The 18,123-nt window shown below is 40.6% G+C and overlaps 1 protein-coding gene across 13 annotated transcripts in view; it reads right to left on the minus strand.

The window, feature by feature from the left end:
- The window catches only part of arhgap12b (Rho GTPase activating protein 12b), a 101,387-nt gene that overhangs the window by 10,779 nt on the left and 72,485 nt on the right, over window positions 1–18,123 (minus strand). For 3 of the 13 annotated variants that reach the window (XM_028433910.1, XM_028433908.1, XM_028433897.1), the window contains 11 exons: window positions 12,670–12,744; window positions 11,385–11,446; window positions 11,222–11,303; window positions 9,029–9,142; window positions 6,498–6,602; window positions 5,621–5,719; window positions 3,601–3,889; window positions 3,368–3,466; window positions 2,499–2,576; window positions 1,441–1,575; window positions 1,210–1,315 (listed from right to left, as the gene is read on the minus strand). In XM_028433910.1, coding sequence (XP_028289711.1) covers window positions 1,210–1,315; window positions 1,441–1,575; window positions 2,499–2,576; window positions 3,368–3,466; window positions 3,601–3,889; window positions 5,621–5,719; window positions 6,498–6,602; window positions 9,029–9,142; window positions 11,222–11,303; window positions 11,385–11,446; window positions 12,670–12,744 — 1,244 coding nt within the window. The remainder of the gene's footprint in view (window positions 1–1,209; window positions 1,316–1,440; window positions 1,576–2,498; window positions 2,577–3,367; window positions 3,467–3,600; window positions 3,890–5,620; window positions 5,720–6,497; window positions 6,603–9,028; window positions 9,143–11,221; window positions 11,304–11,384; window positions 11,447–12,669; window positions 12,745–18,123) is intronic. The other 10 variants (XM_028433900.1, XM_028433909.1, XM_028433899.1 and 7 more) reach the window with 9 other exon arrangements.

Genomic DNA, 18,123 nt, shown 5'->3' on the forward strand with positions numbered 1-18,123 from the left:
GTGTGTGTGTGTGTTGCTGCTGCTGCTGATGTCAAGGCGGGTGTTTCCTCCTTGTTGCGTCGATGCGCTGCCGTCCGGTCACACAAAGAGACGAGTGTTATGGCTACCTTAGACGAACAAGTGCGTGTCTTCACTGCCTTGCACTTTTAAAACTCGGAGGAGCCACTCACGTTAGTTATTCTCCGGTGCCGCCATCTTTGTTTTGGTCAGACGACGCATCGACGCCCTATTTCAGTGCAGTCAATAAATTCTGAATTTCTTCAGTGACACGGATATCGTAATGTAACGTGGATCAATTTTGTCCGCAATATATTAATTATCGTCATATTGCTGTATCGTGATATCGTTATCGTGGGCAATAATATCGTGGTATATTGTATTGCGAGGTACCTGGCGATACCCAGCCCTACTGCTGTTGTAATTCATCATTATTTTGTTGTAAACTTCTGTTCCGTTATCTTTTTACATGTTCAAAATAAAGACATCAATCAATCAATCAATCAATCAATCAATCAATCAATCAATAGGGTTCTCACACGTTTTTCACAATGATTTTCAAAAGTTTTGCAAAAATTTTTAGCAAATTTCCATGACTTAGTTATGAAGATCTACCATTAAAGCACAAAAATAGGCTGGTCTTCCAAGAGTGTACTAGTTGACATCCAGCACTGCCACAGTTCTCTTCTCTCTTTAGCCAATTTGTGTAAATTTGTGAAATGGGAAATGGACTTTATTTATATATTATATTTTATCCCTACACTGAAGGAGTCCCAAAGTGCTTTACAATATTAGCTCATTCACCCATTCACACACCGATGGGAATGAGCTGCCATGCAACGTGCTGGTCGACCACTGGGAACAAGTGTCTTGCCCAAGGACACTTCAACACATAGACAGGTATAGGTTGGGATCGAACCCCTAACCTCTTGATCAGAAGACCAGCTGAGCCACGGTGGTGATTCCCACTCAATGATGCTGCTAGTATGCACCACTTTCACTTTGACATAACGCCTGCCATGCATACTTCAAGAATGTCCCCATATAGTATACATTAGGGTATTTCTCGCATACTCAATTCATCCATACTATCTAATGTGAAAGCACTACGTATTAATTTTGATGCTAGATTGGGTATGAGTAGTATGTTAGTATGACATGTACATCACAGCCTATTAGTATTGAACTCTGTATGAATAGTAACTAGCTTACCTGCGCAGATGTTTGAAGAGCACCTGCATGGTGTCATGGTTGGCTTTTGGCAGCTTTTTGATGAGTTCTTTGATGGAAGTCACTCGCTGCTTGTAGTCAGAGCACTCTAAGACACAGACATGGAGCAGGTGAACGTACAGTAACGCAGCGACATCTTGTGGCCACATCAGGACAATTGTCATCCTTTGCACAGCCACCGTTTCTGTGCTGGAAAAAAAAAGAATGACTCACTGATGGCATTGATGAAGTCGGTGAAGGACCCATAGGTAAAGAGAGGCTCAGGAAGCTCCCTGAAGAACATCTTAAGAGCTCCAGTGGTGACGTGGATGTCCTCCCACTTATTGTCTGTCAGCTCCACCGTCTCATCTGGAAACGGGTCAGACACACAAGTCAGGACTGGACAATATAGTCCAAAACTCTGAATGCCGATACACAATATAAATTATATTATTTTAATTCAAATTAAGTCTGACCAGAAAGACAATTCATGGTTAAAATTGCTGATGCAAAATGTGACACAGGCACATTTATTAATAAACATCTATATACTGTATACATCTACACCATGAGCCACTTGAGGCTTTTTCACCTCTAAGAGACAGCACGTGTGAGTGAGTTCTGTAGTACAGCTTGTTTAGTGGAAGGTCTGAGTTAGGACACACTCATTAATCCATCTAACTGTACTTTTCATGCTCTTCTGAGAATTAGTGAAAGCAGCATCTAAAACATAATATCAAAAATATTTTGATACAAAAAAAGCTATAAAAATATATATATTAATATAGACCATATTGTAATTTTTTATACTGTCAAAATAAAAAAAACTGAATTGATTCTCAATATATCGCCCAGCCCTAACATGAGTTAATCAGTCCTGCAGCTCAGGAGTTTTAACCCTCCTATTATCCTTAAATATTAAATTTGACTCATGGGGTCAATTTGACCCCAGGGATATTTGCCTCCAGAAAATGATTTTCAGAAACTTGTTTTTCTGTCCCGCACTTTGTTTATTTGTTGAATACATAAATAACCCCTTGATAATGAAACCATGACCTGTTCTCTAGCGCCACCATCAGGCCAAACCTTTAAATTAGAATTAATTTATCTTATTTTAGTTTTCAACCAAATGTTTCCAAATTCACTGACAACATTAATGACCACATGAGTATGAACTTTACTGGTTGTGGTGATGAAATTACTTTTCCTGCAGCGCCACCATCAGGTCAAACTTTCAGTTTTAGAGTTAGCGTATCTTGAAAATATCTTGTAAAGGGTTAAGTGAGACCCACCGTGGTTGACGGCAAAGCGCAGCTTCTGGATCACTGCCAGGTTTCCACTCACTCTGTACAGACCGTCTATGCTCAGGCCTGCAGGAGAAGAAGAAACGTTCTGTACCCAAAGTATCTTCTCCTCACATGATGTTCATGACTGCTGAGGAATTCAGATGCACAAATATATGAACCCAATAGATGCTAAAATGCCTCTCTCTTTTTAAATTTAATCTTATATTTGCAAATAGGGAGCAAGTTATTTCATTGTACTTTTACTTGTATTCATTTTTATTCTGCAATTGAAAAAATATTTTCTTGTATATATTGTATGTTCTTGCACTGAAACGGTTTGAATGTAATTTCCAAAAAAGATTTTGACTATATTTAAACTTTGGCCTTAATTAAAACATTTGGATGTGTTGAAAGGTTTTGATTTAATCCATTCCATATGTTCTAACAATACAAACAAGTATTTTTCATCTCAAAAAAACATTTTCAATGAACTGTTTAGGAATCGATGCCTGCTTATTGCTAGCCTTAGTGCTGAACACTGCCCCCTGTTGGTGAGTGACGGTACTGTCTGCCTAATACTACTTTTTTACTGCACATTTATAGATGATGCAGCCTACCAGAAAGACTAAATATGTCACACACACATTCATTAAATATAATAGAGTGTGGAACATCAGCATGTGCAGTAAACCAGTAATCAAATATGGATATTAGGAATATTAAAAAAAAGAAAGCATCAGGCATGGGCTGACAAACTAATATATAGAGCAGTCAAGTGGAAAAATTAACTTTCTCTTATAATTGTGAGCATTTCACATGCGGTGATGACAGACACGCACCCACACACACTGCCAGTGTTCACAACTTAAACGTACCAGAGTCCTCTACATGTTCGATGCACATTTTAACAAAGCTGGGCACTGACGAGTTCTCTCGCTGACATAAATTGCTCAGACTGCAGCCGAACACCTGATCTGGGAGCGGATACACACGCGCACACACACACGCGCGAGCACACACACACACACACGCACAGTGTAAACAACAGCACAGTCTCACACCAACATTAAAGCTGTAGTTTTGTCCTCTGCTGGTCTTGCTGGTCTACCTTTGATGTATCCTTTGTCCCGTACCGCCTGATATGTAGGTCTGCGTGTCAGGAACTTCCTTAGCTTCATCCTGGTTTTCTTCTGGTCTGAAGAGTCCATGCTAACGGAGGCCTTCATAACTACAGACACACACACGAGTGAGCTGTGGAGATAAACCTCTGTGAGGCAGCAGGACATACCTCTACTCCTTCTGGACTCCTTCTCCTTCAGCTCCTTCTCTTTGTCCTGTTTCTCACCTCCTGGAGACTCAGGCAAATCCTCCTCAATGGCCTCGTCCCACTCTAACGCCTGCTTTGGAGGACACACCAATGTGCACGTGTGTAATATTTTATTTCCAACACATGGTAACGGCATGACTCTAAGACAGGGTTTTTTAACTTTGGGGTCGTGACCCCATGTTGGTCACCTGGAAATAAAATGGGGTCGCCTGAAATGTCAAGTAATAATACCATTTAAAAAAAAAAATAAAATAAAAAAAAAAAAAAATAAGATAAGATTAATTTTTTAATTGCAGCAGTGTTCCTGAGAGCAGGGTTTTAGAGTCGTGACCCCATGCGGGATCTGCTGGGAATAAAATTAAAATGGGGTCGCCTGAAATGCCTAATTACGCATTAAAATGTAATTACATTTTTATTTTTATTGATCTATTTTGCACAGTTAAACAACACAAAATGTCACATAAATAGATATACAGTGCAGGAAGACGAAGAAAGCTCAAATAACTTAAATAATTATTATTCTTTTTCAATGTTAAACACCACATGCAATCTCAAACAATTGTATTTTTATACTCTCACTTTCTCAAATATAAATCTATTTAAAATAAAATGCAGTATAAAAATATCTGAGCTGGCCCATGTTGTCACTATTGTGCACTAATACTGGCTACTTGTGTTCAATTTGGACGTTGTCGGGGGGCTGCGTGACGTTAGATTGACCTTTAAAATATTGTGAAATATCTTAAAAATGAAAGCAGCACAAACAATAATGTTTTCGGGACAAACCAGCGCCAACGCGGCACAAAAGATTGAGACAATTTTCACAGAGTTTTGCGTGGGGTGGGGGGCCAGCTTCACTTAGGTCCCCTGCAGTGCAGTTCACACCTACGCAGGCTAGTTTCACACATGCACAGAGCTGGTTAAGAATGGCTCCAGTTGCCCCCTTTGTACTTTTCATTCGCTCTTCACACTGTAAATGCATAAGAGCGAGCACCACTCCCCGCTCCTCAAACTTCAATTTATTACCGGTATTTGATTCTTATTCAAACAATCAAAAATCTTATTTTATATATATATAAAAACAAACATCCTGCATATGGACCATGACTTATTAAAGCAGTGATAGCTTTACCTTTCCCCACATTATCCGAAGCTCGTTTATGAACGTTCAGTTCACTGTAATGTTCAGTGGCTGTTACAGTTAATTCATTGTGCTGTAGGGGCAGTAATCAGTAATATTCAGCCTCCTGACACCTGTTTTCACTGAACACGTGTGACTGACTGAAACATCCACACATAAAGCGCACCATCACATTGGCCGCACCCTCAACTTTAAATGAATAAAAAAGCGGCGCAAAATAACGTAATCCTTGTGTCACCGTCACAGGACTCCACTGCTCTGTGTCCCAAAAGAAGAACTGAGAACACGACCCCAAAAAAATAAAAATAAAAACCTCAACCAAAACCTGGTCCAGGTGTCCCAATCCGATATCTGTCTTAAATCAGAAGACAAGCATCAAATTATATTGGCCTGCATCGAAAATGTCTGATATAATAAATATATTGTTTTTCAGGGTCTTCACATTTATTTTATTCAAATGTAGAATATTCTTATGTGAAGATTACAATGTATTGGCCAAGACCCAAGGTCATAATATTGCAAGTGAAAAAGTTGCATCAGGAAACTCCTAGTCAGCAACGTTTGATTTAGCAGGTCTGAGTTTGTAGTGACACAGAGAAGCCTGAGCTAATCTGAGACTGCAGATCTGAGAGGCCTGAGCGAATAAAGAAGTCCACTCACATGTGTGTTGATGGTCTCTGTGAGGGTCCGGTACCAGTCATTGATTACGCTGTCAATCTCAGACTGAATCAGCAGCTCCGTTCCCTGGCGAGTCTTCAGCTGGAGGAAGGAATAAGAACCAGATCTGATGAACTTGCTCTGACTGGTTGGAGCAGGAAGTCAAAGATATGCATGCGCCACATGCCGGTGTGGCAGTCTGGCTGGGGCCTTGGGGTTGGAGTCGGTGGCGGGGTGTGCTGGCTCCTTGGGGCTTTCTCGGGTGTGTATACGGGGGGCGGTGGCTGCCCCTCGGCTTGAGATCTTGGGGTCGTCTGGGGGGCTGCTCGGTCGTAGAGTGGTGGCTTGGTTCTCCCTAGCCCCCGCTCTTTCTGCTAGCCTGGCTGCATCTTTGGTTCCGGGGAAGCGCTTGGGTTTGCAGTAGTGGTTTTGCACATACATTGGTCTACGATGCACTGGCCTTGGGCTGTGGGATGAAACTCGTAGTGGGCTTAACTTTAGACACGTTGATCCCAAATACCTGTTTTAGGTACTACCATTCACTCCTTCCCTCTGTCCACAGCCACCACCATTATACTTAAGCTTCACACTGGTCACCAGACTGGCTTGAATACACAACACAATAAGAGCACAATATGTTCTACTACAACTTCACATCTCACTCTCACTTTACAATAATCAACTCTTCCCCACCCTTCCATTTCCTACCTTGAGTCTCTTCTCTCGGTCCCCCCCTCCCCAATTAAACAAATTGTTATTGAAATTTATTTAATTGCAATAACAAAACATGCATTGCTGTCTAAAAAAGATTGCGCTTCTTGCAGTGTTGACCTTTGACAGCATGTGTAAACAAAGAAAAAATAAAAAAGATAGGTGATACCTCAATGACGTGCTTCTTGCTGGACTTGTCCTTCGATGCCCACTCCACCGACCCCCCTCGCAGATCCACTGTGAACTCTGGTTTGGACTGATTACTGCCAAACTTCTGGAGGAAAGAGAAGACGTTAATAATACTGATACATTTAGAAGGAATTTAGGATCAAGTAATGTTAGGAAATATGGAGAGCTTCAGTGCTAAGATATTCAAACAGTGCAAAGTCACCACAAAGTGATCAGAGTGATGCAAGCTTCAGCTGCATTGTGGGAAAAAAACGTCATTTGAAACTCTTCTCACATACAGTTTGTGTTACAGCTAATGTTGCAAGTTTTCACCCAGTGATCAAATTAGATTCAACTGATCTCAGAAGGAAATCATTCTTGTCCTCAGGTTTGATCTCATCCAATGTTTATTCCTAAATACACTATTATCAAGACATGAATACATTTGCATTGTCTATGCCACATGTGTCAAACTCAAGGCCCAGGGGCCAAATTGGGACCTTTAGAGCATCCTATTTGGCCTGCAGGATGAAGTAAAAATGATAGAGAAAATATTAACTATTGTGTAAATTACCAAATAATCCAGTTGTAGATCTTCAATTCACCAATTTAATGAAACTCCACAATAATTTTAGGGGCTTGCATTTTTCCTTTGTTTATATCACACGGATGCAGCGATGACGCGCTGGTGACAACATAATCCAAGATGGCGTCGGCCCGGACTCCAGCCGAGACTATTTAATAAGAGCCTTAAAAGACATGGATATAATGAAAAGAGTGGATGGACGGAGACATAAACACACAGACTTATTAAACACACACGAACCTCGGTAAACGCAGTAAAAGGAACAGGCTTCAACGGACGGCAGGCACGAGGACCCAGAGGCGGAGTAAATGCGTCCCCATTCTGCATTCACAGGCTGTAATATCACCAAGTTGATCATTTTACCTGTTATTACAGCTACTATCTTTACCAGGAAGCAACTATTTATTCCTGGTGATTGTTTTACTGGGCTTCATTTACCGGTGATTAGTTCCTATCTCAAACGGTCCAAACTGAAACCATGTGTTATTGTCGAGTTGCTGCTTTAAAACTACAATCAAAATAAAGGTGAAAACAGTTCTCATGTGTGGTCTTCTGTGTTACAGCCGACAATAAAAGGTTTGTTGTGTGTATTTCCGGATAGACACGATACGTCATGTTCGCCCCCTGTCCAATCAGAACCTTCCTAACCCACAGACCAAAAGCGGAATTATCTAAAGCGGAATAAACCGGTTTTCTATGTAAACCTCAGTTCAGGAATTACTAATTCCATGTAAACACAAAGCAGAACACTTTAATTCCGAATGATTTAATTCGGAATAACTAATTCCGAATTTAAAAAAAAACATCGTACAGTATAACCGTGGCCAATGTTACACCCACATGTTAGCCCACAATTGCTTAAAGAATGACACAGCTGCTGTTACACTTAGCAAAGTGTACACTGTGCTGCTTTGAGGAGGAAAACACATGGAAGAGGTCATTTGGTCTATTATGACCTTTAATAGAATATCAATTGCTATTATATCCACCTTATTCACAAATGTGCTACTGTGGATATGACTTTCTAATATTTTACTATATAATCAAGATCACTTTTTAAAAACTACCGGTAACTTATAACAGTGTGACTGTGTCAACAGCAATAGAGGGAGTTAAAATGCCTGTTTTATTAGAAATATTCTTTCATTAAAAAGCAAAATTAGTTGTGAGGTCAAATCTATTAACATGCTTTAGTCCTGCTCTGTGGAGGAGTGTCGGTTCCCAGAGGAAGGAGATAAAAGATTGATCAACTTCCCCGTTTGACACCGTGCTAATAGAAATAAGTGCAATCTGTGGCACAACCAGCAAAGTTCATAATCATGATGCTGACAAGCTGCAGATCAGGATGAAAGCATTCCATACATTAACATACGGATCCTGAAAGCACTTATTTGACTTATATGTTGTTCATTTTTAAAAGTTACCTAAATACAAAACAAGGCTTTGCAGAAGGGCTGGGGTCCAATTTTAAATTAAATTACGTCTTAATTTATCCATGTTCAATTACAACTCAATTACAAATAAGGTGACCGGTATTTTTTTTTAATTACAATTATAATTACTCCATGATTGTAATCAATTTTCAATTATGCGGTTACAATTACAACCCTGCTTTGCAGTGCCACCCACAGGTTTCTACTGGGCCTTACAGAGAATAGATAATAAAATAGCAGTTAGTAAATTCCAGAACAGAAACACTAAACTGAATGAAACCCTTGTTAAGCATCAGTGATGGTGGGTGTTTCAGAACTTTTCTCCTTTCACATCCAAATCCATGCTGGTTCATTTCACAGTAAGTACAACAATGCAAAGAGTAGACATTGTTACGACACAAAATAACACCATTTGTTATTGCTCTGATTATTCAAGTTAAAAGTCAAGCTTCAGGCAGCTCAGTCAAAGCAGGGATTGAAAGCAGAGCGGATGGGCAGAGATGATGGACATACAGCAGCGTGCACAGGCCTGCAGGTCACAGCAGGGAGTGGCTTTAATGAGCGCCTCCAGGTGCTCAGCAGCGTGAGGAGCAGCATGGACAGAGAGCCTCCACTGTGGCAATGGGACTTCAGGGGGGACAAAAAGTAGGGGATGACAAAGGACAGGACAACAGACTCGAAAAGAAAAGCATGTGAAGAAGACAATAACTATCCCAAGGATCATTTAAAGCCTTTACAAAGCTCAGATACACTCTAATGCCTAAAGTATTTGCTCAGCTACATAAGTGTAGAATTGCGTATGAACCGATGGACGTGGCCATACCAATCTCAAACTCTGAAATGTCCCCACCAATATTAAGGTCCAAGGGAAAAAAGGAAGCTCATGCGGCACACAAAGGGTTAAATCCTTTCCCACTTCAGCAATGTCTCCCAAGTACATCTTTGAGACACAACTTTTGTTTCGTTACAGTTAGCGTGCGACACGTCAGCTAACTGCAGAAATGGCGATTTGTGTGTGTGTCATAAAAAGGTACGAGTGTATTTTATTGGAGGCGTTTTTAAATCTAACGTGATGCTACCTGCTAATGATTCCAGATGAAGTACACTTCTCTCATTTCCCTGTTCAATTAAAATGTGATACCTGGACATGTTATTATTAGAGCTGAACAGTAATTCTGATAACAGATGTATTAATTGTTTGGTTTTTTGTATAGTTGCCATGTTTAATGTAAATTGTTGATCACATTGATTACTGATCAATGGTATTGCTTTTGCCTGTTGGACTGTTTATTGTCCAAATATTTGTAAACTTTAAACTAAAGAAATGTGTGGAACATTGATTCCAGAGCTCATTGGTTTGTTTTCAGTTTGATTGTGTATAGGAGTGTATATTGGGCCCTCTGTGTTATATCTGTAAAATGTTATGGAAATATGAGCAGGCAGACAATGTGTTTCTGTATAAAAGTCTATATTCTTGCGTTTTATTGTTAATGATTATGCTGTATGTATAATGCCAAGTATAGTGCAGTGGTTTGCACTATGACTGACGCAGATGGCTGCCTGGTGTGTTGGTGCACATGTTCTTTGCACCAACTGACAACTTAAATTCCTTGTGCTGTTTTGAACTGTACTTAATGACTGAAAGACGTTTCTGATTCTGAAGTAAAATTAAGACATCGTTATTAGATGACAATATTGTCATAACACCGCTTAACAATTTATCTCCATTAGCAAGGTCCATCAAGACATGGATGAGCAGGTTTGAATTTATTTAATGAGTTCATTTCCAATTTGCAGAAGTTGACTGGCCTGCACAAAATCCAGAACTCAACCCAATAGAAACGTGGCTCTCAAACTGGGGGCATGAGAACATTGAGCATGAAAAATAGAAAATGTTTTTTTTTTTTCTTTGCACTGAACTTTTTTTATTACTCCTCTTCTAAAATATGTGAATGCATGTTTTGTGGAAAACCTTACGGGAAAAGTTGAAGCTGTCTCCATTTTTAAAAATGTATCTTATTAACATTGTCTTATTCTATAAGAAAAAAATAATATTCTGATATCTGTAATAAAATGTTGACATTCCGCTGGGAAGATTTTTTCGGCCTTATCAATATGAATCGTTTGAATGATGAGGCTGTAGGACTAGACAATATAATTATGGTTTCTATTAAAGGCTTAGACTTCAGCTACCGGAGCAGAATTCAATGAGTCATCACCTTGTCGGGCCACAGATTTGGTCACAGCACCTGTCTATCACTACCGCCATCGTTAGGTGTTATGATGGATTCTGTGTCCCACATAATGTTGGCTCCCTGTGAATGAGGAAACTCCATTTCCAGAAATGTTGTTACACTTAGCTGCTACACAGTATAAAGGAAAGGTAATGATGATGCGATCCAACTGTTAGCGTTTTCAATGTGAGCTATCAGTGCTGCAGTGAAGAAGACTGTGCATCACAACACATATATGGTTATTCTCCAAAAAGCAGAACAAGAACAAGCAAAAACAACATCAAAACACTAATTGTAACATTAAGATGGACATATTAATTAAAAATATTTCGTGGATGCCTGGTAAGAGTGTATTGTTGAATTTAGCATTAACTTGAAAAATGGTTTAATAAGTTTATTTGCGTGTGAGGCAGGCGAGCAAATACTTCTGGGCATGTAGTGTACCTAGAAACAGATATTATGGGATACATACCCAGCTAGTGCTCCCCCCTTGGCCTTTTGCAAAAAGCAACGAGAAACCTTGCAACACGGTCCATGACGAGGCCCAGTTTTTCCTGTTAGTCACAACAAACAACAGAATTAGTGAAGAGTAACAAGTGCTAAATAACTGCTGTAGGTCTGAGGGAAACTCCTACCGCACTCTCTTTCCATTCTCTGTGATCTTGGTGACATTAAGGACTCCACATTTCTCTGAGGGCTGCAGAAGGAGACGGAGCAGAGGTCACAACATACACAACTGACACACACAGACACAGACACACAGAGAGCTACTGGCTGACATGTTAAATCCAATAATGCAGATCTATAGAAACTACACCCGGTCAGCCAATCTGCATTGATACATTGTTCCAACATTAATGTGAGAGTTTGCTTCTGTTTCTTTCTTTATTCATTTTTTGTTATTATTATTGCTGCAACCAGGGTTGGGGTTTAATTACATTTTTCAGTAATGATTACATCTTCAATTATCCATGTTCAATGTGCTTTTTGTACATGTGTGTGTATGGTGTCGTTTTAGTGCATTGCTTTTAATATCCAAGAGGAAGAGGTGGAATTTAGCGACAGCTCTATATGTTTGTACAAAACATTAGTGATATTCACAGTATTACTCTGTAAAAATGTATTGTAGTTTAAATAAAATTGTAATATATCCTAACTAACCGCTAACCTTTCTAACCCATACCACCTGTTACTACCAAAAGTTGATATGAAATATTTTAGTAATTGTTAACTACATATGCGTAAGCCATAGAATTGTAACATGGTTCCCCAGTCATTTTTGTATAATTTCATTGCCAATTACAAAGTCAATTATCTGAACTCAATTACAATTCAATAATAATTACAATGGCAACATATGTTTTAAAATTATAATTATAATTGTGGCATAATTGTAAATTATTATCAATTACGCAATTACAATTATAATCAATTTTTTGCACTGATTCAGTTTCGAAAAAAGAAATTAACATATTAGATTTTAAAAAATGCTAAACAAATGTTGAGTTTTTTACAAATATGAGATTTAAAAAAAAAAAAAAAAAACAATGAATGCATCTCCCTGAAATCTGTGCAATTCTTCACATAAAACAACAGCAAAAACATGTAATGTTGCTGCATTTTAGTTTGTTGCAAATTAGATACAATGAAAACTTAAAATTATTTTTATCCATAACAATTACAAAGGAATTGAAGAAGCTGTCATGCCCAGTGGCTGAAAATCACAGCTCCAAAGTGAAAGGAAACATGTTTGAATATCGGTGAAATATTCCAAATCACTGGAAGAGAAAAGGATGATTAAAAAGCTGAATGAGGAAAATGACAAAAATCAGCCAAGTGGATGAATGCTCAGACTGCATTGTATAGGGAAGATGAAGCGGTGTGTGGGAAAAGCAGCAGAATTAAATGTGGGATACTAACAGTAAAAGGGTGCTTAGGAGAAGAGGAGCAGGAGTCAGAGTCTGGAGAGCTCCACTTATTCAATGAAGAACATTCCTACCAACAAGAGAGAGACAGAAAGTGTTGATCAGTTAACGAAAGGAAAAGATATGAGGAAATCAGCGTGCAAGAAAAAAGATGGAAAAGGACTCCTACAGCAGAAAACACGAGATGGTAGTCTCAGTCATTACAGCAGTGAAATGATTACAGTAATGCTTCAAACATCAGACTTTCAGGCATTAATAAAATGATGTAAAGTAAAAAAATCCATAGAAGAATGAAAAGATGGCCCTGAAACAGAAAAATATCTTTAAAGGGTACCTGTAGTGAAAATGTGTCTATCAAAAAATGTGCATGAGTAGGGACAGGGATTCATACATGTAGTTGCTGAGAACGGTTATATCTAATCTTCTCATAACATACAACTTGGATGCTGCACTTTTATCATTGAGGGCGAGCTTACACACAGCCGAGAGCAACTATAACAAAACTACACTTACCACAATGTAAAAAGACATGTTACGCCATTACCTCCCACAATGCACCATTTCTTTAAAGCGACAGGTTGGGCCAATCAATAAACTGTGTCACATCCTGACCAAAATGGTAGCTCCCCATAGTTTATGCCCGAAGGTTTAAAAATCATTCTTAAAAGTTTGTTTTTTGTTTATTGGTAATGCATTAAACACACTTTTTGATGTATACATTTTCACTACAGATTCCCTTTAAAAAGGGTTTTTCCTTCATTTTTACAGTGATTTCTTGTGTTTCTTTGCCAGAGAAGGAAGAGAGTAAATCTTGTCATCGTGTGGGTATGTCCCGTGTCACCATGTGTGCACCGTGCGCCTGAGTTGGGCAAACTTGGTGCGTAACTCTGTCTTCAAGGTGCACGCTATGGAGGGAGGACAGCAGTGAGTGTAGCGTGGGGTGTCGGTGCGAGTGAGTACGAATCTGTGCCCGTCTTTCTGACAGGTTGTGGCTTGGCCATGCACCCCTGGGGCAGATACCTGTTCGAAGCACAGTGGCCGACGGTGCCCAGAATGTTGACTCTCAAACAACATACTTTACATTGTCTTTTTTACTGTCCTTTCTCATTCATGTCCTGCTGAAGCTGTTGTGCATAAATAATGTAATGTGCTATGAGTTTTCGCCCTCCAAACGGCTGCACAAGTCACTATCTGCAGTTGACGACTGGTGAGTTTCTGTTTTGTTTTCATAGTAGCTTAGCGCTCGGTAGATTTACGTTGCAAGTGCTGTTTTCCATATATAACTGGCTGTGTTCGGCCAGTTATACAGCCATGTTTGGCTTGTCCCCAGTTTATGTAGCCGCTTCGGCTTGTGTTTATCGGTGACGTCTCTGCCCAACCAGACCCTGCTGCTAGCGCTAAACTCGTGAGTGGCAATTGTTTAAACACGGGGTCACTAGTGGCATTCTGTGCCCGACCTGACCTTCGCTACCATAGAGTTGCTATCAGAAATGATGATGCTCGAGATGTTTGCCGGTCCTGCCTGGCTCAGCTTCAGTCTGATGATGACCATGACCTTTGCCCTTCTATCCTTGGGAAAGAACATCTACGGGAAGCTCTCTCTGATGGTGCATGCCCCAATTGTGCCACTTTGGCTGCTGTCAAGGAGCCCTCGGGGTGGACGTCCGGAGGGCCTCCTAGTTTATCAACAGCTAACCAGCCGGCGGAGCGCAAGCGCCCATATAACAATAATTAAGGCAGGGCACGTAAGAATAATAGGAAAAGTGGACCTGAGAAACTATCTATCAAGGTGGACACGTTGACGACTGAAATGGCCCAAATGAGGGCTCTCATTCAGACTCTTCAGGCGGATGTTGACCGGGCAGTGGCGGTTGGTCAGTAACATGGTGGGGCTCCTGATGACATTATGTCTTTGGCGGCCTCAGAAACTCAGTTTCGGCATGATTTTGAGAGCATGAGCACTAGGATCTCAGAGCGTGGGTCTTTAGCTTCAACCAGCTCTCAAGCGGAGGGGCATGAGCCTGTCACTACGACAATATGTACGGCCCTGGCACGCTTGAAGTTAGACGTGCCACGGGTGGGAGCAGCTCCGTCTAGTGCCTTCTTTTGGTGGCAGTCTTCTTTCTTGGTTTCTCCCTCAGAGAAGTATATAGCTGCATGCCTGTTGGACAGACACCAAGGTGTTTTTGAAGATCTCTTCAGACGAAAGGGCCTTGGCTGCAATGCACTCATCTACATCACAATAAGGTACAGGGTTCTCGGGTTGTGGATTCCTTGTGACTTTGCTGATATTCGTTATCCAGTGCTTAAAGCACCGCCTCTGGCAGTCAGGAGGGATGAAATAGAACAAAAGTTACCACTGCAACTATTATTCTATGAATCCCTGATGATCGCCAGAGCACAGAAGGTATCTAGGGGCTGGACCTCCGGTATCGGGTACTGATATAGATTTACGTGATTCACCAGAGGGGTCACATGTGACTTTGTTGTTATTAATTTCTCAACCTGCGCATGCGCAAGAATGATCATCCAATGCTTATAGCACCGCCTCTGAAGGTCATCCGGGACTCAGAACCATATTTACAGCCTTAACTTTTGTCCTGTCATCGGCACATTCCAAAACCCAAAGTTTTTTTTAAACACCAACAGGCCTGGTTATTTTCAAGGTAAAATATTTTGGGTGTTTACTTGCCAAGAGAAATAAATTCACTGTATGAAGTAAATTATTCAAAGATTAATGACAAAATCCAAAAAGATTTGGCAAAATGGTCTGCCCTAGTTCTGGAGCTCAGTTCTAGAATAGAGGCCATAAAAATGAAGGTATTACCTCGATTACTTTATCTGTTCATGTCTCTACCAATACAAATACCAGACTCACAATTCGTCAAATGGAACAAATTAGTAAGCAGATTCATTTGGAAAGGCGCCAAACCCAGAGTAAGATTAAAAAAATTACAGCTGGACAAAAAAAGAGGGGGGCTTACTCTTCCTAATTTTAAAGAATATTTTCGAGCTGCCCAGTTGAGAAACATTGTGCAATGGTGTTCACCAGAATATGATTCCAAATGGAAACGTATTGAGCTGAACTATTCAATATGTCAACCGCAAACTAGATTGGGGGATAAAACTAGTAAACCGTGTGATCAAGGTAATTTAATTATTGAAACAACTTTAAAAGTCTGGTGGAAAATAGTGAGTGAACGTAAAATTGAAGGTGACTGTAAATTATTGGTGTGGCCAGCATTTAGTCCAAAATTTATAAGTGCCCAATTGGATAGTACATTTATAAAGTGGACTAACAGAGGAATTATAGCCATGTGTACACTAACAGATGGAAAAGTATTTAAACCCTTCGAAAAACTACAGAGGGAATTTGATCTTGATAAAACAGACTTGTTTAGATATTTCCAATTGAGAGTGAGGAGTCACGTGGTGAGTTGGGTTGTTTTGGGGGGGGTCTGAGCCCATCAGCCATGATGGTGGTAGACGCCCCAGAATTTCACGCATTCGCCAGAGCTTTACTTTTTGCATAGAGGAATATGACAAGGAAAAAAAAGAAAAGCAATGCAAAAAGAGAAGGCGAAAGAAAAGGGACCTTACAGGGACAAACTGATGCCAAGCGCAAAAAAGAGGTATTTGGAGAAGCTAGTGGACATTCACAACATCAACCCGTACGAGCTATCTGCAGCGGAATGGCACAGAGACCTCCGTGCACATACATGGACATCGTAAATTACGTAGTTTTTGGTGTAAGTTACTACTCAATGCAGGAGTTCAAAAGCCACAAGTCTCTGGAAAGTTACGAGACTTTCTGCTGCGGCTGGGTCCAGGACTTGGTCATCTACAAGCCTCCAGCTGGTGAAAACAGCGTTGTACTGGCAAAAGTAAGTTTCTTCACATATGTGTTTTAGTGTGTTGTAATTACATTGCATTTAGCAGACACTTCTTGACCAAAATGACAAAGTAATTAACTGCATGTTTCGTAAACACCACATTGCAATGAGATGTTCAATGTACATAAACGTTTCCAACATGTTTCAATGTAGGCTAAAGCTGTGTATGTTTAGCTATTTAGTTGTAATTTGCTTTTGTTTGGAGCTGTAAAGTGGACAAAGATCTGGGCACAATGGGCAATGGGCAAGGGTACTTAAAAATGTGAATGCAAGATGTAAGTAAGTAAGTAAGTAAAGAATTTATTTCAAACCTGCACACAACACAAAACAACTTACAGGCATACAAACCTGGTTAAAAAGTGACCCTCCGACACTGAATCAATGGAGAGATATTGTGGAGGAAATTTATGTGATGGAAAAAATTACCTTTCATCTGAGATTGAAAGTTAGTAAATTTAAAAAATGATGGCTCAAGTGGACTCATTATAAAGCTAATTTCAAGTTGTAGTTTTATTTTGTAATACCCCACAGACTGTATTTATTTATTTTTGTCTTTGTTTTGATGTATGTTGAACTTCGAAAAATCATAAAATAAAAAGTAAAAAAAAAAAATAAAGCTGCTGGGGACATTGATCAAGACATGGAGGCCTGATAGATCAATAAATCAAAGATATTTCTTCTGAAAGATGGAAGAATTTACTCACAATGGTTAAAAAAAAAAAAAAAAAAAAAAACAGGCCTGGACTTAGGGGAAACATCTGCCTAATTCTCCTCCATGAACCGCCACCTTAACGTGGTGGAGGGGTTTGAGTACTTGAATGATCCTGGGAGCTATGTTGTCGGGGGCTTAATGTCCCTGGTAGGGTCTCCCAAGGCAAACAGGTCCCAGGTGACGGGTCCGACTAAGAGCGGTTCAATAGCCATATATGAAAAATAAGAATCAAAGGCAGTTCACGTCGCCCGGATTGGCGCTACCGGGGCCCCACCTTGCGAGCGAGCGCCTGGTGGCAAAGCCCGAAAGGACGACGTGGGCCCGCCCTCCCGTAGGCCCACCACCCGCAGGAGGGATCATATGGGGCCGGTGCAGTGTTGATCGGGCAGTCGTCCAGGGCGGGCGCCTTGGCGATCTGATCCCCGGCTACAGAAGCTAGCGTTAGGGACGTGGAATGTCACCTCTCTGGCGGGGAAGGAGCCTGAGCTTGTGTGCGAGGTGGAGAAGTTCGGACTAGATATAGTCGGTCTCACCTCGACACATAACAAGGGCTCTGGAACCAGCCTTCTCGACAGGGGTTGGACTCTCTTCTACTCTGGAGTCGCCAATGGTGAGAGGCGCCGGGCCGGGGTGGCTATACTTCTTGCCCCCCGACTTAGTGCCTGTACGTTGGAGTTTACCCCGGTAGACGAGAGGGTAGCCTCCCTCCGCCTTCGGGTGGGGGGACGGATCATGACTGTTGTTTGTGCCTATGGGCCAAACAGCAGCTCGGAGTATCCACCCTTCTTGGATTCCTTAGAGGGAGTACTGGAGAGTGCTCCTTCTGGGGATTCCCTCGTTCTGC

Source organism: Gouania willdenowi, chromosome 20, assembly GCF_900634775.1.
Source record: "Gouania willdenowi chromosome 20, fGouWil2.1, whole genome shotgun sequence".
Lineage (NCBI taxonomy): Eukaryota > Metazoa > Chordata > Actinopteri > Blenniiformes > Gobiesocidae > Gouania > Gouania willdenowi.